Below are 22467 nucleotides of genomic sequence, written 5' to 3' on the forward strand. Positions count from 1 at the left end.
TTAGCATTCATTGTGTGGTGCGCTGATCATAACTGCCATACCACCAGTATCCACAGGGGGCTATAGTGGGTGCGCTCCCGATTCAATACCCCAGGAGCTGGATGCTGTCTTCCAAACGAGTCTCACGTGTACTGGAGAGATGCACGGTTCACCGAAAACACCTGCAGGCGACTGGTGAGGACCCAGTGAGCATTTCACACCGCAATAACACCAAGATCCAGGGCTAAGTTTAACCCAACTTCCTGAAATCTGGGCACGCAAAGTCCAGCGTGCCTTTGCCATGCGGGCTCCAAGGCACTGACCAGCTTTTTAAATGTTTTTTTTTTTTCGCCGATCAAAAGTCGGTGTTCTAGAACTCCCGACTTTTTTAATTGTTAAAAAGTCAGTGTTCTAGAACTGCGCTCAGTTACCAGTAATGATTGTTACATTGTTAAATCTTCACATTCTAATCACACCTTTTTGACCTCACACCTCGAAGAGTTAAATAGTCAGGTCTGGGCTTGCGGGCCCCCACCTTCCCCTGGGGTAAACATTGCTGCCAAATGAGTCACTGGGGCGCCATAATGAGTGTTTATGGCACATGCTGACTATATTCGGAGGGTGATCCCGAGTGCCGCGTCTAAAGAGCGGGTGCCCATGGGAGCCGGTAGAGGAACCTGGACACGGGATTGGGCCTCCAGTCACACCTGGGCACCCTGCGCTACACCTGGGCATCCAGAAGAGTGGAAAAAGTGGTGTAAAAACATAAAATCACGGGAGACCATGTAGGGTGCCCATGCAGCTGGGGGTTCCGTTCCCACGGGTACACTTTTCTGCACTGCACTTCGCTAATCGTAACTCTCTCCGCTGCAACCCGGCGATCCCACAGGAGTCGAGCAGAGGCCGGTGGCTCACATGCAGTGAGTGCCTGTGTAACGTTAATTGTTGTCTTTGTGATTTACTTTGTGTATCGGTATTTTTAGTTGGCTAGGTAAGCAGTGTTTGGATAGTGAAGTTTGGTCACTTTTGCTTTGTTTGTTTGTTTATTTGTTCGTAAAAAAAAAAAAAAAAAATTCAAATAGGCCCTGGTCCTTATCTTTGTTGTACAGGTAGCAGTTGAATGGCGTCTGCCAAATGCCATTAATGTAATGTAATGTAATGTAATGTCATTTTGAGAGGTGGTACAGAAAACCCTTTTCCTGGAGAGTGAGCCGGGCTGGGTCCGAGGTAGGCCACCCCGTCTCGTCTGGGACCCCCTTACCTTCAGGCCCTCGCTGGGCAGCCTGTACCCAAACCTTGCCGGCAGGTCCTCGAAGTTCTCCGTTCTGTTGTCAAACGAGTACTGAAAAACACCGTGAAGCACAAAGCCACATGTCAAAAACCGGTGAACATGAAAATCTCATACTACAAATTAAGAGTTAGTTCAACTTTTCAAATTAAAATCCAAAAGAGGGATATGACTTGTGGATGGGAAGCAATAACTATGGAAAATAAATAAGTTGAGAATATATGATGTGGAATAGAAGACAAAACAGAAGTAATATAATTAATTTAAAATAACAGATTAATTAAATAGAAGTAGTTTCTCGGATGATCTAAGACAGAGGTGACCAATCTCACCTGAAAAGGTGTGGGTATAGGTTGACATTCTAGCCCAGTGCTAACGCATCTGAACCTACTTATCAAGGTCTGGACCATAATTAGTAAATCAAGTGGTTTGGGTGAATCAAGTGTCACAGCCCTGGGGTAAAATCAAAACCTGCACCCAAACCGGCCCTTTTCTGATAAGATTGGACCCCGCTGGTCTATGACATCAAGAAAGAGTCCTGATCGACAGGAACATTCCAGAAGATTAAAGGCTCAGCATTCCCAAACTTATGAGTCAAATTTCCGCATAATTATCTTCCTTCTTTCTGAGTCACTCTAGTTCCAGGACATAGTCCTCCCAGTATATCTACCGTTTTTATGATATGGAAATCATTTTCATATTAAAGTGCACTTCCTCAAAGGATATAAAAGTGCCTAAGTACTAGTTATGCCAAAGAGGATTAGCAGTGTAAAAAGAATAGAATATGCTTGCAATTAACTTTTGTAATTTTGAAAATACAGGATTACTGATTCCCACAGTAAGAATTTAAAGGGATAGCTCACTTTCTGGGGTCCAAGCACAAAAAAGAAAAGAAAAAATTTGAAAAATTCAAGACTGCAAGAAACCTATCGATCCTGGTCCCTATGGATCGTCCAATTAATAAATTGACTGCCAATTTGAATGCTTAATTTTTCCGTTTTTCTTTTGCCATTGACACAGTGACTACCATGGTTGCCTTCCAACAGAGAGGTCCTGGGTTCAAACGCAGTCAGAGCCCTTTCTGTATGGAGTTTGCATGTTCTCCGGGTCCCTCTGTGGGTGCCCTTCCCTTTATTAAATGGACTTAACAAGGTCCAATCATCTTGAAATTCGGTCCATGTGTACTACTGCTCCATCAAAGTCTCTGTGCTTGCCGACTGGTGCAATGCTGCTTGGACCCTGTCAATTGCTGCTTGCAGCTATATTTTGATGTTATTTCAATTTTAAGTATCTGTTTTTGATTGAGCCAGGCAGGTCTTTTATGCAATGAATAATATTTTATATAGTAGTAGCGCATAGCAAAGTAGTTTCCGAAAACCTGCTGGTTTTACAATGGCAGTTAATGGGTGTTGGGTGGTTTTGCGGTCAAAAGAAACTACTCTACTATATACGACTACTATATAAAACATCATTCATTGCGCAAAATAACTGCCTAGCGCAATCAAAAGCAGACACTAAAACTCAAATAATGTCAAATCACCCCAGACAGTTATTTAGTCCAATATATTTTGTATAGTAGTGCTAATTATAGATTTTATGCTTTTAACTTGTGGAAGAACCTATGCACTTCGCTTTGGATAAAAAGCATCTTCCAAATGACAAATGTAAATGTAAATGTAGTGGTATAGATTACAGTAGTTTCTGACGACCTGCTGTTTTTACAGTGGCCGCTAATGGGTGTTTTGGGAGTTTGGAAGTCTCAAGAAAGCGAATAGAGGTGAAGTCACTCCAAAGCAGCTAGTGCGAAAACATACAGACCTACTCAGCTCTATTTTCTACAAGATGCATCTTCAAAAAACTGGCTAAGGAGAGTGGCCAAGGAAAATGTATAGCAGCAATGGATGTATATAAGCAGTTGGTGAGGAGTGAAAACACACCTGCGGAAAATTCCATCTTAAACTAGCTGAAGCTGTTCACCGGCTGATCAGCATATATAGTCAGCTAGTCCAGCAGTTTGAGCACCAGCTTAAACAGCTTTGTCCAATAAGAGGCCAGGTTGAAGTGTCGAATGTGCAGCTTAAACCATCTCATACAATCTTAAAATCCTGGCTGGTCTTAGCTAGAATTTTTAACAGAGCATTCTGGTTAGTGGCACGGCTTATGGTTATCGAGCAAGTGGAATATCGCAAGTGGCTTTTCAATGAAATTAGATTCCTTGACTGCTGACAAATTCTCCAGTATTTCAAGTGTATTTCAGTATTTTCTTTTCTGTTCTATTACTGTCCATATCCCTGTAGGTTGAAGCAGCGTTTATACAAGTGCTTTAAATGTGAGTAGGTTAATATTGACTCAGACACACTCCTTTAGGTGAGACAGGGGTACTCTCTTTAAATGCGAGTCATTTTGACTCGGGTGCGACAGGTGTAATCTCTTTAAATGCGAGTCATTTTGACTCAGGTGTGACAGGTGTACTCACGGCGGAGATGTCGGCCTCCACGGGCAGCAGGTTGAGGAAGGCGAAGAGCTGCACGGTGAAGATGGTGTGGATCTGCGTGGCGGACAGCATCAGCATCCCCAGAGACAGCAGCATCTTTCATTCCGAGCACAGCACCTGCACATAACACACCTGTGACAGCTGCTCTCCTCTCAGCACAGGTAACACACCTGAGATACCTGCTTCTCTCAGCACAGGTAACACATCTGAGACACCTGCTCTCCTCTAGTACAGGTAACACACCTGAGACACCTGCTCTCCTCTTAGTACAGGTAACACACCTGAGACACCTGCTCTCCTCTTAGTACAGGTAACACACCTCAGACACCTGCTCTCCTCTTAGTACAGGTAACACACCTCAGACACCTGCTCTCCTCTTAGTACAGGTAACACACCTCAGACACCTGCTCTCCTCTTAGTACAGGTAACACACCTGCTCTCCTCTTAGTACAGGTAACACACCTGAGACACCTGCTCTCCTCTTAGTACAGGTAACACACCTGAGACACCTGCTCTCCTCTTAGTACAGGTAACACACCTGAGACACCTGCTCTCCTCTTAGTACAAGTAACACACCTGAGACACCTGCTCTCCTCTTAGTACATGTAACACACCTGCTCTCCTCTTAGTACAGGTAACACACCTGAGACACCTGCTCTCCTCTTAGTACAGGTAACACACCTGAGACACCTGCTCTCCTCTTAGTACAGGTAACACACCTGAGACACCTGCTCTCCTCTTAGTACAGGTAACACACCTGAGACACCCGCTCCCCTCTCAGCACAGGTAACACACCTGAGACACTTGCTTCCCTCTCAGCATAGGTAACACACCTGAGACACCCGTTCTCCTCTCAGCACAGGTAAGATACCTGAGACACCTGCACTTTTCTCAGCACAGGTAACACACCTGAGAGACCTGCTCACCTCTCAGTGCAGGTAACACACCTAAGAGACCTGCTCCCCTCTCAGCACAGGTAACACACTTGAGACACTTGCTTCCCTCAACACAGGTAACACACCTGAGAAATGTTTCTTTCTCAGCACAGGTAACACACACACCACACCTGAGACACCACACAAACTGTTGTGTCATTGACTTCATGCAGGAAAAATGTAAAATGGTCAAATTTTACCTGAAAACGCTCCCGTATATAAAAAAAATACCACTTTACAATGTCTATTTAACAGCTGGCACTCAAAAAAAAGAAATTAAATTCACAATGTCCTTAACTGACATGGACAACACCACACTGACTCTGGACAAAGACGTGTCAGAGAAAGACACCGCAGAAAAGCATGTCAGCTCCCCCACCCCACCAACACCAAGACCTCCTACAAAAGCAAACAAGGCCTTCACTCTTGAAGAAAACTTTATTAGGCGAGACGTGTGGTGTAGTATGCAGGGCAGTAGACTCTTGAGCCTTAAATGAGTCCCTCAGTGTGAACGGGTAGGGGCTCGATCCCCCACCATCGCCCCTTCTGAGCAGATCCCTGCTCTATCAGCTACGACCTCAGCTTTATACTCACATAACGTTATGAGTAAAAGCAGAGGCTTCTCAATTAAAGAGCTTTAGAAGAGAGTTTTTATAAGTCGCTGGTAAACGGAGGTGAAGTTCATGGTTGGTGAGGGCTATGCTTGAACATGCTGCTGCAAATTTATAACCACCTGGTTACAGGGCCCTAGAGACCAGAACACATACAGCTAGCGGGGGTAAGTCGGCCATTTTGCCACTATGCACAGTGAGGTGCAGTAAAGGGAATGCACACAGTGGCATGCAAAACCAGAACTCCACTGTTTTCAATAACCAATAATGATTATCATAACTGAACATTCAAATGCTGATGTATCAATCACTACTGGTCGTAGAAAACAATGGATTTCTAGAACTGAAGTTTTGAAAAAGCATTCCAAAAAAACAACTCTCCAAATGGTTAAGTATCTTAAATACCCATCCAGTGCTACAAACAAGACTTTATACCCTGTATTCCCTCCACCTACAATACTTACTGCTGGTCTTCTGCCAATCTAGACTTTCCTTTCTGTAATGATCTACTCAGCACCAAGACACAAGCTCAGCTGGAGGGGTGAGCCGATTCTCTGCCCAGGGTATTAATGAGGAGAGTGCAAATGGATGTTCATCTTGACTCAGAGGTAAAAGGCTTTTGGGGAAGAGACTTGGCATTGCATTGTCTCTGCTATTCCTCACAGTTTAGTTCACCATGGAAGATGAACATATTTGTGGTAAAATATTTAAACAAAAAGACAGAGATTGAGGAACATTCCCTCCAAATTGTGCCACTCACTCACCAATTATGAACTCTCCTCTGGTAAACCAAAAAATGGGAACTGGGTATTTATGCTCTGGTAACAGGAATCCTACCTTTGAGGGATGCCTGATATCAATAAGAGCTAAAGAGTGTTTCATCAACCTTTCACTACAATATGTTCAGCATGGTCAAATTAGACCAGCGCAAGGAAGGGGTGTTGTCCTCAAACATAATTTTCTATCCGCTTCTATTGAAGGAATCAGGGGTGCACGTGCGATTTGGCATCAGGATCACACCTATATCTTCATGCAAATTTATAGACTTGCATAATTCAGCTAAATTGAAATTTTCAGTAGTAAACAACAGGCCAACGCAGATTCATTGCGGCAACGCAGGCTTGACATGTATACAATTACACAAACCAAAATGAAATCCAAACCAAGATGCAAATTAGTAGGTTATGCAACACTAGATTTTACAAGACGGGTGAAATAGATTATTCTCGTTTGTAACCTGGTGGAATTGTGACAAGCTAACAAGCATGTAGCTAAAATGAATACTCAGAACACTGTCACCATTATAACGTTAGCCAATAAACATTGTTCCGTGCAATTAAAAGTGTATTGGGCGAACAGGTAGCAAACTATGTGACAAATGTCTCCAGCTAGTTAACGTGATTAAGATGCTAGTTTACATAGCTATGAATCAAATGAGTGTAGGCAGCAGTGGCAACATCAATAACTAATGTGCCTAGCTAGCAAGGTAGCAATTTTGACATGCTAGCTAGCTAGATCTTTTAGCAATCACGTATCAATCTTTGTATATAGCCACCAAGCTAATCCACGCCAGCCACGCATCTAATTAGTAACCCGTCACGATTATTTGCAAGGCCATGTTGTTAAGCTATCAAACTTGCTATCTGTTGGTGATCACACGAGTTCGCTGGCCATCTGAAGTGATTATCTTCCACACATGCAAAATGAATGTGCGTTACCTTTACAGTAGATATATGCGTGCGTTCCTTCCTTTACACAAGATGCTTTTGATAACAAAACATTACCATTAACTTCAACTTGAATGGCTGGTACAAGATATTCTATAACTCCATAATACCCTTTAATTCTGAAAAATGTCAACAGTAACCGCGGCAGCACGGAGCAGTTCATGCACAGAGAACTTCCTACATCTGCACCCGCCTCTTCAGCAGGCTCTGATGCTGATTGGAAAACGCGACGATCAATCACTATTACGCCTAAAACGTATGCATAATTTCAGGCTGTATTAGCATATCGAAGAAAAACAGAGTGGACCAAGGCGAACGTTCAATACTTTATACTAATCTGAACTAATTATCTATATAATGCATTGATTATTGTTATGGCAGAATCCAGATATAAGAAACAAAGAATCACAATGTTTTCATGCATCTGAATAATACCCAAACATACATTTACAATGGATTGTATTCCTATTACCACCAGTTCAATATCCTTGATTCTAAAGCATGAGAGATGGACCAGAGATTGGAGCCAAAATGGATGGCGAAACAGTTAGTTCCGTAACATAGTTGGTTCCTAAACCATTATGCTACCACCCTATATTTAACCTGTGTATTTGTAATGTTGTATTTCTATGTTCTATGTTCTATTTCAATTCAATTTTATTTGTATACGCTTGTCATAAAGATGCTTTACAGGGTAACAGAAGGGAAAAAGGGGGAATACCTGAGCGCCCAGAGAAAAGCTCCCTAGTGGGGAGAAGAAACCTCAAGAGGAACCTGGCTATAAGGGGTGGATTTCCATCCTTCGCCGGCCTACACTGTAGGTTGATTTGGTCCATTTGTTATGTACTGTGTATGTCTGCAGTATTCTCTAAGGTTTAGTGTAAATATTTTTACTGTTTGGTATGTCGCCCAATCCTTGCTGGGAGAAGCTTCAGCACCCCCGTGACCCTGACCAGGAATAAGCAGGTTGATAATAGATGGATAGATGGATGGATGAATGGATGGTATGTGTTTTTGTGCTTCCCAGAAGTTATATTATGTGCCAATATTTTCCCAGTGGTTCAGCATGTAATTTAAGTTAAGCTTCATGGCTTTGCTCCCAGTATTTTATTGACAATACTAGACAGCACCAAAGTTGTGCTGCCCATGTAATGCATCTAATGTGCAGTACACAGACAGAAACCCATAATGATTATTTGTCACGTGTCATAATTTTCCATTTCACATAACTGCCACACCCCCATTAAGTTTTTATTATGTCATGGTTTGTGCACCATTTCCCCCCACCGTGTACCACTCTTACACCCCTCACCCCCCACCCCACCCCCACCCCCCACACACACACACAAGCCATTGGATAAACGCTTCTCATTCACCGCCAAACATCACCAAAGTAACTTTTCTTAAATTTACAGCTAAACATGTCATAGTGACAGTCCTCAGATACTCACTGAGAGATAAGGGACTGTAAGACAATTTGAAGCCAACAACGTCATAGTGATTACAATCAGCCTCAGGCCCAGGCTTGCTGCTTTAGAGACAGGAAGCTGTTGCTATGACAACTCTGAGAACAGCAGCTGGTCAGCTTTGGAGTTCACAGTGTTCTGTGTCAGACATTCTGTTAGCATAGCCTTAGCATATGCTGACAATGCTTTCACACAATGTGAATAATGATACATGCTGTTACATTATTACGCTACAATCCGGTCACAGATGCTACTATGCACAATGACAAAGAAAAAAGAATGGTGCTAGGAATATAAAAGCACAATATCACCACTTAGGCACAGTACTGACCCAATAGTAGTCAGTTAGTGTCATGTTAGCCAAACAAACCAATAATTAGCATTGTAAGCCAAAAAAATTAACACAACTACACAGGTAACCTATAATTCACAATGATACCTGAAACATCATGAAAAGATCGTGAAAAGAAAGAGGATGGCTAAAGAGGGAAACCATTCCCTCTGAAGAGAAGGGTCTTTAGTCTGCATTGGAATAGGACAGGAAGTGAACAAAATTGTCCAAAGAGTAAAATAAATTATTTGATCCAGGACTATAACTGTAGTCATTAATGCAGGTGACCTGGGTCACTTGTTCTCATCATGTCATGTCCCAGCTATTATAGCTATTGTAGTTTTGTTACAGCATGGCAGCCAGATTGAGTAAGATTGTGGTGAGTTATGAAATCTTTACAATGTTCTCAGTGTCCTACTCCCCAAACCACAACTTCTCATTTACGTGGTAAATAGGTTCAGGTTACACATTCATTTTTTTCCACAGGGAAAAAAACAGAACACAAAGTTCTCATACCTTTATACAGCCTAAAAACAGAACACAATTTCCATGACTAGCATCTGTTAAAAAGACATTTGTCTTATGATGAAAACATTAAATCCATGCTTCCATTCGGATGTAGAACCAAGGTCCTGACTCACAGTGCTGAAGATCCCATGGCATTTTTTTTTAAGACTAGGGGGTGTTGATCTCTCTAAATCTGACCATCAATAATCACCCCCTGCTTCTGAGTGGCTACACAATCCACTGTGTTCTCTTACCCACATTAATTCCCTGTGTCACAACTACAAATGAGTTCTCGCTTAACCCTGGAGTTATATAATCACAAATATGTGATGAGAATGTTCTTAACTGAACATTCTAATGCTGATGTAAGAATCACTACTGATATTGGAGTTCTAGAACACTGACTTTGAATGTTGAAATTTTGTTTTTGAAAGCCATACTTACTTTTCAAATGGTTGAGTAAAGGTTAAATAAAATACACAGCACAGCTAACTAGCATCTTTTTGCTCATCATTCATACTTCATGTTTCATGGGTAGATGATAACAGCACTGTATCTTCCTGTTCATTTGTAAGGGGTTATGCCACTTTTGTAATTTGCTCTGAACAAGAGTATCGCCTTAATCCAATGTGAACTGTTACATGAACTGAGTATTGTGTCAATTTTTTCTGTGTATGTGAAAATGGCCTCTTTATTGAATTACTTGGAAATGGAATTTACAGTAGATCTGTTGAAATGTCATCATTTCTCAAGCCTCATTTCTGAGGCAACTTTCAGAAATCCTGTCTTTAAGTCCAGACAGCTGCTATGGTGAAGCTCTATTGCCACCTTGTGACAGCTTATCAGATAGCAGCTTTGGAAGAGTGTGCTGCATTGTGATTATTGTCCTGGTTGGGAATTCTACATCTATGATGTAGAATCCCTTCATCTTCACTGACAATCAATCTCTAGGACAGCCAAAGAGCCAGTTAATAGCTGTCAAATTCTATTCCATTACAGATTTGACTGCAGGCCATCAAATATATTTTTACATCCATTTTTTCAGGGACTAATGCCCATAACTCATTGGCCTATGTTAACTGGGCCGTTTGCTCAGAGGTGTGAGATTAGAAATACATACAGTATTTGTTCTTAGAGGAAGATATGTCTATTGTATGTCTGAAAATCTTAAATGTTCTGAAATGTTCAGATGTTGAAGTTACTTTGCAATAGCAAGGTGACAGGTCTTTTAGTGAAAGTTCTCTCAAGATATCTATTCTACCTCATAATAGTAAGCACTCGATACCATTGTTATGAGAAATATTTGCAACAATTTGTATAGTAATAACAGCTTTTAAGCTTTGCTTATGGTATATCTCGCTGAGTAGGCTACACATTCCATCACCTAAAACCTAGTTTGTAACTCGGCACAGAATATGTTTTTTTGTGTGTGTTATGCATTTAATTTTTTATAGGTCACACTTTAAGTCATGCTGTTATGACGCATTATGGTGTCAACAAGAGCAAACCCCATTCTGGAGGAACCTTGTAAACGGACCATTACCGCATTAGAGAGTTCTTTTCCCAGAAATGCGCCGATCCACCCTCGGCGTAAATCGTCTCCTTGAGTACTCTCACTGTGTAAAAACCCCAATCGCACATCATTGTTCTAATCGCGCAGTGCGTTACTATAGAAACCAAACACAACATAGAACAACCACCAGAAATAGAGCGGCCGACCTCTTCTGAAATGAAGACGAACTTCAACTCCCTTTAACTCTTTGCTGCCCTCCTCTGTGCGCATATGTATTTTGGGCAACACCATATCTCAACACATTAATAAACTTTAATTTTGAACCATGGAGTCTTGAACCTTTTACACCTTAATAGCGCTAGATATAGGCCTCAGGGGTCTGTCGACCAAAACACTAGTACTTTTCAACATGGCAAGACATAGAGACGCTTGCAAGATACAGATTTTGCAAGTGTTTGATTTTCAATCTCTCCAAGCACCCATGGGTGAATAGGCAGAAATAGTATGCTGACAATGTGAATTCATTCCTGGGAATAAAATATGTGTTTAGTGAATTTTTAGTGGGATTAAGACCATATACACATGTCCCCTACAGTGGATATTAATTGTCTTATGGTCTTAGGAGGCTATTTTGGATCAAGTATTATTGAGAAGCCCAGGCTTGAAAAACAGTACCTTTGCTGAAAAAAGCATCTTCTCCGGTCCTATAAACATGAATCTCTGACCTCCAACATGCCATTAACTGTGATTTATGTTTCTCTCAGAATCTGAACTATAATGGAAACCATAATGCGATTTTCCATTCCGTCACGCATGTCCTTATTGGCCAATAATCCTCACTGGCTGGTCTGCCCCAGAGGATGAAAGGAAAAGCAAAATGGGCATTAGCACCGCAGGGTGAAACCCAACCCGGAGATCATGTTTCCCTCCTGCATTAGCTGGTGAATAGAGAGTGAGACTGGTCAGGCTGTTTCCACAACTCTCACTTTACCGCCAAGTTGCAGTTCTCTCCAAGTGGCTTTTGTTTGGTAAGGGGCAAAAAAACTTAGTTACAGCTCATTTTCAGAAATCTGAAAAGTTGAATCAGATGTGTGTCTGTTGTTTGGGATGGACTGGCTGTACCGGTTGACTGAGTGAGGTGAGGAGACACTGAATAACAATGGCTTTTCAATCAGGACGTTGTGATTGTGATCAAGGGTCTGGCTCCTGGTGATTGAGTGGCAGGCAGGTGTCCCTCAAACAGTAATTGTGGGGCAGGGTGTGTGTGTGTGTGTGTGTGTGTGTGCTGTGACATGATCACACGATCAATAATAATTTGCTATTTATAAATTAGTTTTATCAGGACAAGTTCTCACATGTCTGGTATGTCAGAGAAGCTTTGTTCCATGTTGTGAAGATAAGAGAGGGTGGAGAACCCTGTGCTCTGTGTGTGTGTGTGTGTGTGTGTGTGTGTGTGTGTGTGTGTGCGTACATGCATGTTTGTTAGAGTGTGTTTGTGTGTATGAGAGAGACAGAGAGAGAACAGAGAGAACAGAGAGAGGAAAAGACAATACAGAACACTATGTTCTCTGTGTCTGTTTGTTGTGTGCATGTTTGTTTGTGTGTAAGATAGAGACAGAAAACAGAGAGAAGAAAGAGTGAGTACATTACATTATGTTCTGAGTGTGTGTGTGTTTGTTTTATGCTTGTTTGTATGTGTGCGGTTGTTTGTGTGTGTGAACGAGCTACAGGGAGAGAACAGAGGGAGAGAAAGAGAAGAACACTGTGTTCTGTGTGTGTGTCTCTGTGTATGTGTGTATGAGAGAGAGAGAGCGAGAGAGAGAGAGAGAGAGAGAGAGAAGGAGACAGAATGGAGAGAGGGAATGAGAGGGGGAAAAACACTATGTTCTGCGTGTATGTATGTGTGCATGAGAAATAGGGACAGAGAGAGAGAGAGAGAGAGAGAGAGAGAGAGAGAGAGAGTGGGTTCTCTTCCCTGGTCCGGAGCCTCTGCAGGTTTTCCTCTCACTCAGCTGGATTATTTCACACCTGACTCAGCTCACCTGGATTCTCTGTCCTGGGTTCACTGCCGATTTCAAGAGTAATAAGACAACAAAAAACCCACAAAACCCACAAAAAATGTTGCACCATTCTCAAATTCACCCATAGTGATGGATAGTGTACAGAACTCAACTTTACGAGATCTGAGACAGGGCTGGAGAATTGTGAGTCTGGCTATCGGTTGCACCCCGTTACCGCTTGTATTCTTTGTGTTTTACTGCCTCTCTGTGTGATAGGTCACATTGTGCCATCACCGCCCCCCTCACACACACACACACACACACACACACACACACACCATGTTCTCCTAGTAGCAGGCTCCTCTGCTGTCTCTGATACAACCCCCAGAGCCTCGCAGAACCAGACCAGCGAACGCGGGAGAGCTCTGGCCATGAGGATCTTCATTGCCTTCGATGGCTGCTGCGAGCCCTTTGACATCTCCCAGGAACACACCGTCAAGACTATAAAACAGATGATCAAGGTAACATTCATGATACTAACTGGGTTGTTTAGACTGCAGCATGATGAAGAATTCTTCTTCAGCCTTACCTTACTATTTTTGTAGTCATATATTTTTGTAAACTGTTATGTACTGTGTGGATATTTCAGTGATAAATCAATGAAACAGTATTTGTATTATTATTATTAATACTTCTTCTTTGGTTTTATCAGTTTGAATTCTATCCCCTGGATACTATCCACAGAATAATTGGCAGATTTAATGGGGCTTATTCACAGGGGAAGTGTTACTTTTTCAAACCCCTCTTGTTAATGGTCTTTACAGCTTTGAGAATTGTAATTATTTAAGTGTTATATTATGGTACTTCTCAACAGAGAAAAAGCAATTCTGAGATAAAGGAAAACTGTTATTATGATTAATCTATTGTCCACCATTGGGCCACCATTGACACAAAAAGACATTTATCGACCTGGTCGGAGGCAAATGCTTTACAATGAAAAGTACAGTAAACATAAAACCAAAATTAAATTAACTTCATGTCAACCTTCAGTGAAACAAATTCACACTACAAGACATACAATACATACCATTAAACCAGCAGTGGTTTATCAATATGTAAAAACTGCATTAACCTACACGGCAGCAGTCAGCAAGGAATATTGATGACCACTCTAAATGATCTATGATTTTTAAAAACACAAAGTTTGACAAAAGTAAACAAGTAAAAATGCTGAGATAATGGAGGCAAAAAAGATAACGGTGGTGAGAGAGAGACAGAGAGAGAGACATCAACTTGTTGATTTGGTGGCAGGTTTATACGCAGTAACTGCATGATAAAGTAATTTACAAGCCTGTCTGTCTGTCCTGCAGGAGTTTTTTCACGTCCAGCTGTCGGATGACAAACGGACGCGGCGTTACCTGGAGCTGAGCTACGCTGGGGCCACTCTACAAGATGGCTGGTCTCTGCCCGACATCGGGATCGCCCCCTGCAGTACCATTCGCTGCCTGCTGAAGGTACCACCCTGGTCTATACACTGGGCCACACCTTCCCAGAATGCACCTGCTCCAATTTCAGGGCTGAATAGATAGACAAATAGATAGAAACCTTTATTGCAGGGAAGTCCCACTGAGACCAAGGTCTCTTTTTCAGGGGAGCCCTGATGACAATCTTCCCATCATGCACCTGTTGTATATACACAGAAAAACATTCCCATCATGCACCTGCTCTCCAGGGCCAAACTTCCCATTATCTATTTGGAATTTCTTGCAGATTTTTAAGCCGTAAACAAAAATGAGCTACTGCAAGACTATCTGAGATTGAATGAACTACTATTGACAGTCACAATTGACTTTCCATGTTTCCACTATCCAGTTTAAGAAGACACTGCACACTCAATAAGCAGGAGACCTAATTTACAAGCTTAAACATTGGAAACCCTGTGGGACGTGTTGGGGGAATACTCCTTTACCCTTTTACACAAGGGCTGATTTGGTAACTGTTTGTTACCAAAACAGGAGTCAATCGATTCCATGGTGTATCTGAAAAACACGCAATATGGGCTGTTAACTATGATGATGTAATTTCTAAACGGCAGACGTCTCATTTCCAAACACACTGCTTTCCAGAAAAGTCCACTTTGTGTAATGTGGTAATTTGTGTGGTCGAAATGCAGACTGCCTCGTTATATGGTTGTTAGGTGCACAGACAGGAATGCGACTGTAAAAAGCCCCAACTTTGTTAGAAACCTTTTTGGAAGTCTTATTGGGGAGCATTGGCGGCTAAAGCAAAACGTTTTGCTGTTGCTGCCCTAGGTTATAAAAGACTATATTTTCTGTTTCCACTATTAATACCTTTTGAGTTTGTTGTCTTTGAGAACGTTAGGTTCAATCAATATACCGTCCTTGACAAACAATTGTTTTCTTTTTCTGTTTACAAGCAGTTTGGCAAGTTCAGAAATCACTAAAGCTAACTTGCCTAATCTGAGTTAGCGAAAAAAAATGTACACGGCTTGTATTTTACTTGTGAGTCAGTGTTAATGATAAATATTGATAGAATGCAGGCCAACATGTCCCTTAAAATGTGATGTCCTCTGAAAAGTATACTGTAGATTAGATTGACATCATGCATGTGAATCTGGCAAGTATGCATGCATGCTTATTGAAATTTGTGATCAATACATTAAAAAGGAGCACAAGAAGATCAAATCTCTGCAATTAAATTCAAAATTGCAACAGCAGGTCTCCAGGTATTTTCACACTGAAATTACACAGACCGACACAATCCCATACAGTATCTGCGCTAAGTGTGAATGGTTATAGGGTTAAGTTTAATAGTAGGCTACGATATGATAATAAATACATGTGTATGCTAGTTATGGTATATGTGTGGATGTCTCTCAGGAAGAGGACAAGCCCATCCTGCACGTGTTCAGCCCGGTGATGGGGGAGACCCTGCCCCTGATGGGGACAGTGTTCCTGCTCAGCACCTCCGTCTCCCAGCTGAAATCCCTGGTGTCCCGGCAGAGCGGAATTCCGGTCGGAGCGTTCCGGCTGACCACTCAGACCGGCCTGGAGCTCTACGACTGCACTCGGCTGGATGAGTACGGCATCGGAGTGGGTAAGACGTGTGCTCCGTGTACCTCCCCGCATTTACAGTCTCAGACTCTGGGGCTGCTGGGGGGCTCATCCCGTTAAGGCACTGCTCCTTTGAATTTGTATTTCTCAGGACTGTTATTTCTAAAATTGTGGTTGTAGTAGTAGTAGTTCTTCATTTTGGTCCTTATTAACAATTTTTACAGAATGAATGCACATAGAAATAATGAATCAAAAAATTTACCAAATAAGTGTAGGCTGAAGCTTTAGCTTATTACACCTTTTTTACATAACATATTCAAATATTCAACTCTTTCACTACTAGGTTTAGGCTATACAAAAAACAAAACATAATAGAAACAAACTAAAACTAAAATTGTAGTTGTCTTCGTATGGTAGTTTCACAGACTTGGCCTATCTAGACATGCATTCAGAGTCCTATATGAATTGTACCTTATCTGGCGTGTTGGGTTGTATGACCTTGACATGCACGGTTTTGTATGTTGCTTTGGATTAAAGCATCTGCTAAGTTAAAAGTAATGCAATGTATTGCATGGGCGCCTTAGCCTGGTACTGAATAGAGCACACCCCCAGGTGTATCAAATACATAATTGTTTTGGATTCAAATACTTTTCTACGCTTTACTGAGCTTGTCTGGGATACTGAAACCTATGAAATACTCTCAAAGAGTGCAAACCCGTCTTCTGGTCCACTTGCGCCAGAAAAGTATTTGAATCCAAAACAATGAAGTATTTGTCCCAGGTCTGGAACAGAGGTGGAAAATCCAGGTTCTGAAAGTAACTCCCCAGTATTTTGTTCCAATTGGATTTGCTCATTTGCACAATTCTCAGCCAGGAGATAGAACTAATTGGTGAATTCAGCTGGCTGAGTTAATGGCTGGAAGAAACACATGGCAGGACTTTTACTTTCTGACCCCTAGACTTCCCACTTCTGCCTCGAAATACATTACATGACAGTGCTTCTTCCATGAACAAATTGGGAATTTCAAATAGAAAAAGTAGATCAGTAATGAAGTCTCATATAGCGTGATGCAAAAATCAAGAGGGTATGCAAACATCTGCTGATTTTAAACAGAAAGTGGCTTGCACCTGACATTACTGTTAGGTCAATGTCTGTCTGGTGGCCATGGTGGCCAGGGTGAATATCCCTGCTATAATGTGTCTCCCCGTGTTAAGTGTGAATAGTTTATAGGGTCAAGTCTAACACTGGTTTATGATATGGTAATAATTGTAGCCCAGTGTTAGACTTAACTCATTAAACCACCGTTCCTCACAGTCCTCGAGAGCCGAGAACTGCTGGTTTTCAACGCTCCCTACCTGGGAGTACGAAAATAGTCTTGCTAATGAGACATTACCCGGGAGAAAATAGGGCCAGATTTGACACCTTAGACCCCCCCGCACACACCCCACACCTGAACCCTCGGGCCCCTAGTTGAATATCCCCTCTGTATTGTGTCTACCCAGGGGCCACACTCCGCCTGCACACCTGGGACGGGTGGACAGAGCTCCTGAGGGGCTGTTTCCTGGGCCACAAGCAAACAGTCCAACGCTATCTGTCTGAGGAGGAGCCCGTCATGAGGTCTGGTCCCACAGCTTTAAAATTCAAAACACAAAAATGTTTCCACCTACCCTGAGTGTTATCTATGCATCCAGGTAGTTTTGCTGGGATGTGACAAATTTTCTGAATTTAACGACTTTTTTAGGTGTAGTTTGCCCTGAAATAATGGTCCCCTAAGGACCTTTTCTTTTCTTGTAATGAGTCCACTGAAAATCTACATTCCAAAAAACTCACCATGCCTCTTTCCAAACATAATGCCACTGTTACTCACCATCAATAGAAAAATGCACATTTTAATCCAGTACTATTTCCTCAATTGCTTGGACTCAACTGTGTCCTCGCAAGCAGAAGTTGGTCCGCAAAAGCACACCAACATTCTGGGCCAAAGTGCGAATTGCCATAATGAAACATTAAAGTATATGTGTCAGCCAGCTGTGAACTTTAGTTACTGAAGTTGTGCCAAGACAATAAAGGAACGCCTTTTGCTCGCAATGTCGCTTATTTCAGTATACTTTCATACTAAATATATTCAATTTCCATCAGGGGAGTGTTTTGTTAAACGTCCCCCTGTGTTGGTCTCCCAGATTCCAGCAGCGAGTGGCCCTGTACGTGGCCTCCTTTTTTGGGCACCTGGACCTGGCGAGCTGGCTGCTGCGTAAGGGGGTGCGGGCCGAGGAGCCGGTCGGGGTACACCCTTACCGGACCTGGTGCCGTGACACGGACCACCCCGAAACCGCCAAGTGCCCCGTCCATGCCGCTGCGGAGGCCGGCCAGCTCCACATCCTCAAGTTCTTCGTGGGCGGAAGCGTCCTCAACCTGGCCTGCCAGGACCCGGCGGGGCTAACCCCTCTGAGGATCGCGCTCCGGCGCGGACACAAGGAGTGCGTGCGCTACCTCATCACCAAGATGTGGTCCGTGGTCTCCTTCCCGGGGCTGGCGCTGACCATGGGGCTCTACATCCAGGTCAAACGCTGGGCCTACAAGGCCCAGAAGAAGGCCTACAAGTGGAGCCAGAAGCAGAGGGTGCCGTCTCGGGCCAGGGTGGGGGACACCGTGCTGGTCGACGGCTTCACCGTTCCGGAAATGACCTCCAAGCCCTGGAGCAGAGCGCCCAGGGCCGGGGGTAGGGTCAAAGGTCGCGGCCTTCCCGCTCTGACTCTGTCGCGCGACTCCAACTGCCGCTCCCGTCTCTCCTCGGGTCAGACTACCCAGAATGCATCGGGACGGCTGCCTCGTTTGCGTCCTGACGCCACGGACGGCTGCGGATGTGAAGGGAGCAGCCTGGAGGAGGGACCGGGGGACAACGAGGAGGTCTGTTCGGCCGAAAGCAGGGACCAGAACCGGAACACCTGGAGGAGCAAGGTCCCGCTTCCCGCCATCTCCCGGGACACCAACCCCCGGCCTCGCTTCATCTACGCCTCGCCCAACTCCTCCCGCATCCTCTCCTCCTCCCTGGACTCCTTCACCAAACACAGCGGCCGAACCACCCGAGAAAATGCCATCTACTGTTTGGCCCTGGCGAGGTGAGTTATGTCAAAGCCACATGTACTCGCAGAAATTAAGGGACAGTGGAGGTACATTTGTGTTCTTCCGGGTTCAAAGCCTGTGGAGTTCTCAGTCAATCTACCATGTGTAAATTAAGGTTATTAATAATAATTGACATTTATTAAGGCCTTATACTAACAGCAATCAGGTTTCACCATGGTCTTATCTATGGTTAAAACAGTGTTTTTTTATTCAGGTGATAGGCTTGGGTGATGGGCTTGGGTAGTTGATAATAATACAATACACACCAGCTCCACACCAGCCCAACATTGACGTACTCACCCACCCATGTATTTAAATTTGGTTATGTGACCTTGGTCTTGGAGAGCCACAGTGTCTTCCAGTTTTCGTTTTCACCTGAAAATAAGCAACCAATGAGCTGAGTTTACTGTGCAATCAGTTTCTTTAATTGATTGATTAAGTGCTGAGTCACAATAGAAACATACAGATCCTGTAGGACCAAGGTTGCAGACCCTTGCTCTGGCCTGATGTAACCTTCCTCTATTGCAGTGCCTTCACAGAGAAGCCCTGGCTCCATCAGTTGGGAATGGCTCGAACCCTTGCCCAGAGGACTGTTAGGAAACTGCTATAGATCAGCCAGGCTGCTTGGGTCCTCTGGACCAAAGGCTCACCACTGCACTGAGCTCAGCTGTAACCATGGTGACCTGGTCAACACAACAAAGCCTGCGCTGTAGGAGACTATGAAGATTCCCTTCACATTTGTCTAGTTGACGATGTTACAAAGTCTTCAGAAACAAATATGCATTTTGTTCTAGTATGTTGGCCAGGGGATTTATTATTATTAATTTTTACCACTGATCAGTATGAGATATGAGACATAGATATTCTTCAGATATTTAGGCTGCATTTCTATACTGCTGTATCAAGACATACACATTTGAAATAGAATTTTCTCATTTTCATTTTCATTTGAAGTTGAATTGATTTTACTTATTTTATGCATCATTTTTATTTAATTGAACAATTATTTATATATTTTAAGTATGTGTGTGCATTCATTATACAGTATATGTGCTCTTAAACTGTACAGTGAAAGGACCAGGTATGTTTGCAATCAGATCAGGTCTGACGAGTACTTGTGCATGTAATGTGTTGTAATCGAACACTGCAATGTGCTTGTAACGGTGTAATGCGTTTGGAACATGGTAATGTGCTTGTAACGGTGTAATGCGTTTGGAACACTGTACTGTGCTTGTAACGGTGTAATGTGTTTTGAACACTGTAATGTGCTTGTAATGGTGTAATGCGTTTGGAACACTGTAATGTGCTTGTAACGGTGTAATGCGTTTGGAACACTGTAATGTGTTTGTAACGGTGTAATGCGTTTGGAACACTGTAATGTGCTTGTAACGGTGTAATGCGTTTGGAACACTGTAATGTGCTTGTAACGGTGTAATGCGTTTGGAACACTGTAATGTGTTTGAAACCTGCAGCAATGTGTGTGGGCCTGCCAATTATACAGTTACCCCCCCCCCCCTCCACCCCCCCAGTTCTTTGCGCTCCCACCAGTTCCCATTAACTGGCTTTTACGACTTGTCTGCTCAGTTCAGTGGTGTCTTCAGTGTTTACCAGATGTACTTCTCTTTTGTCTTTCTTTCTCCTCTAAAGAATTATTTTCATGGTGTAACATTCCTTTTTTTCTACCTTCCAGATGCCTGTTCTAAATGCAAGCTTTTAACAGTAACAAATGTCAGCTGTGCATTGTAAATGATCAATTATAAATATATTTTTTATTTATCTATAAATTAATGTGATATGCTGCTGAACAAAAATGTGAAATATGTTTTATGTTACATGAAATAAATCAGTGTTTCTGTTTAACAATCATAACAAGAGCTCTGAAGATCCTTGTTTTTACTCTTAGGGCGACATTAGCTCAGGAGGTAAGAGCAGACGTCTGGCAGTCGGAGGGTTGCCGGTTCAATCCTGCCCTGGGTGTGTTGAAGTGTCCCTGAGCAAGACACCTAACCCCTAAATTCTCCTGATGAGCTGGTTGGTGGCTTGCATAGCAGCCAATCGCTGTTGGTGTGTGAATGTGTGTATGAATGGGTGAATAAGAAACCAACCATTTAGAATTAATTCTGAAGTAAGACTGGGGCACTGAAATCTGCCATACAGGTGAAACTCAAAAAATTAGAATATCAAGTTCATTTATTTCAATAATTCAACTAAAAAGGTGAAACTAATATATCATATAGACTCATTACATTCAAAGTGAGATATTCCAAGCCTTTATATCTTATATTTTGATGATTATGGCTTAAAGCTTATGAAAACCCCAAATTCAAAATCTCAGAAAATTAGAATATTGTGGAAAGGTTCAATATTGTAGGCTCAAAGTGTCACACCCTAATCAGCTAATGAATCCATAACACCTGCAAAGGGTTCCTGAGCCTTTAAATTGTCTCTCAGTATGGTTCAGTAGAATTCACAATCATGGGGAAGACTGCTGACCTGACTGTTGTGCAGAAAACCATCATCGACACCCTCCACAAGGAGGGAAAGCCTCAAAAGGTAATTGCAAGAGAAGTTGGATGTTCTCAAAGTGCTATATCAAAGCACATTAATAGAAAGTTAAGTGGAAGTGTGGAAGAAAAAGGTGCACAAGCAGCAGGGATGACTGCATCCTGGAGAGGATTGTCAGGAAAAGGCCATTCAAAAGTGTGGGAAAGCTTCACAAGGAGTGGACTGGGGCTGGAGTTGATGCATCAAGAGCCACCACACACCTGGACATGGGCTTTGGATGTCGTATTCCTCTTGTGAAGCCGCTCCTGAATAACAAACAACGCCAGAAGCGTCTTACCTGGGCTAAAGAAAAAAAGAACTGGTCTGTTGCTCAGTGGTCCAAAGTCCTCTTCTCTGATGAGAGCAAATTTGGCATCTCATTTGGAAACCAAGGCCCCAGAGTCTGGAGGAAGAATGGAGAGGCACACAATCCAAGATGCTTAAAGTCCAGTGTGAAGTTTCCACAGTCAGTGTTGATTTGGGGAGCCATGTCATCTGCTGGTGTTGGTCCACTGTGCTTTATTAAATCCAGGGTCAACGCAACCGTCTACCAGGAAATTTTAGAGCACTTCATGGTTCCTTCAGCAGACAAGCTTTATGGAGATGCTGACTTTATTTTCCAGCAGGACTTAGCACCTGCCCACACTGCCAAAAGTACCAAAACCTGGTTCAATGACCATGGGATTACTGTGTTGATTGGCCAGCAAACTCACCTGACCTGAACCCCATAGAGAATCTATGGGGCATTGCCAAGAGAAAGATGAGAGACGTGAGACCGAACAATGCAGAAGAGGTCTTCCATAACACCTCAGCAGTACCACAGGCTGATCGCATCCATGCCATGCCACATTAAGGCAGTAATTTGTGCAAAAGGG

At 42.8% G+C, this 22467-nt stretch overlaps 2 protein-coding genes across 5 annotated transcripts in view; one reads left to right on the plus strand and one right to left on the minus strand.

Annotated features, from left to right (window-relative positions):
• LOC133127668 (E3 ubiquitin-protein ligase RNF13-like) overlaps nt 1-7211 on the minus strand; it is a 44383-nt gene extending 37172 nt beyond the window's left edge. The window contains exons 1-3 of one of the 3 annotated variants that reach the window (XM_061240724.1): nt 7026-7211; nt 3744-3878; nt 1241-1321 (exon numbers count right to left, since the gene is read on the minus strand). In XM_061240724.1, coding sequence (XP_061096708.1) covers nt 1241-1321; nt 3744-3857 — 195 coding nt within the window. In that variant the 5' untranslated portion in view covers nt 3858-3878; nt 7026-7211. Of the gene's footprint in view, nt 1-1240; nt 1322-3743; nt 3879-6071; nt 6270-7025 lie in introns of those variants that run through there. The other 2 variants (XM_061240726.1, XM_061240725.1) reach the window with 2 other exon arrangements.
• A 5599-nt stretch (nt 7212-12810) lies between these two features.
• On the plus strand, nt 12811-20562 carry LOC133127638 (protein ANKUB1-like). Of its 2 annotated transcripts, XM_061240662.1 has the most exons (6): nt 12811-13372; nt 14222-14365; nt 15752-15968; nt 17428-17542; nt 18106-19044; nt 19577-20562. In XM_061240662.1, the coding sequence occupies exons 1-6, from the start codon at nt 13283-13285 to the stop codon at nt 19656-19658; spliced, it is 1587 nt and encodes a 528-aa protein (XP_061096646.1). In that variant the 5' UTR covers nt 12811-13282; the 3' UTR covers nt 19659-20562. The 2 variants fall into 2 exon arrangements, with proteins under 2 accessions (XP_061096646.1, XP_061096647.1); XM_061240663.1 differs by lacking the exon at nt 19577-20562 and having other exon boundaries at nt 18106-19048.
• The last annotated feature ends 1905 nt before the right edge of the window (nt 20563-22467 follow it).

Source organism: Conger conger, chromosome 4, assembly GCF_963514075.1.
Source record: "Conger conger chromosome 4, fConCon1.1, whole genome shotgun sequence".
In the NCBI taxonomy this organism is placed as follows: domain Eukaryota; kingdom Metazoa; phylum Chordata; class Actinopteri; order Anguilliformes; family Congridae; genus Conger; species Conger conger.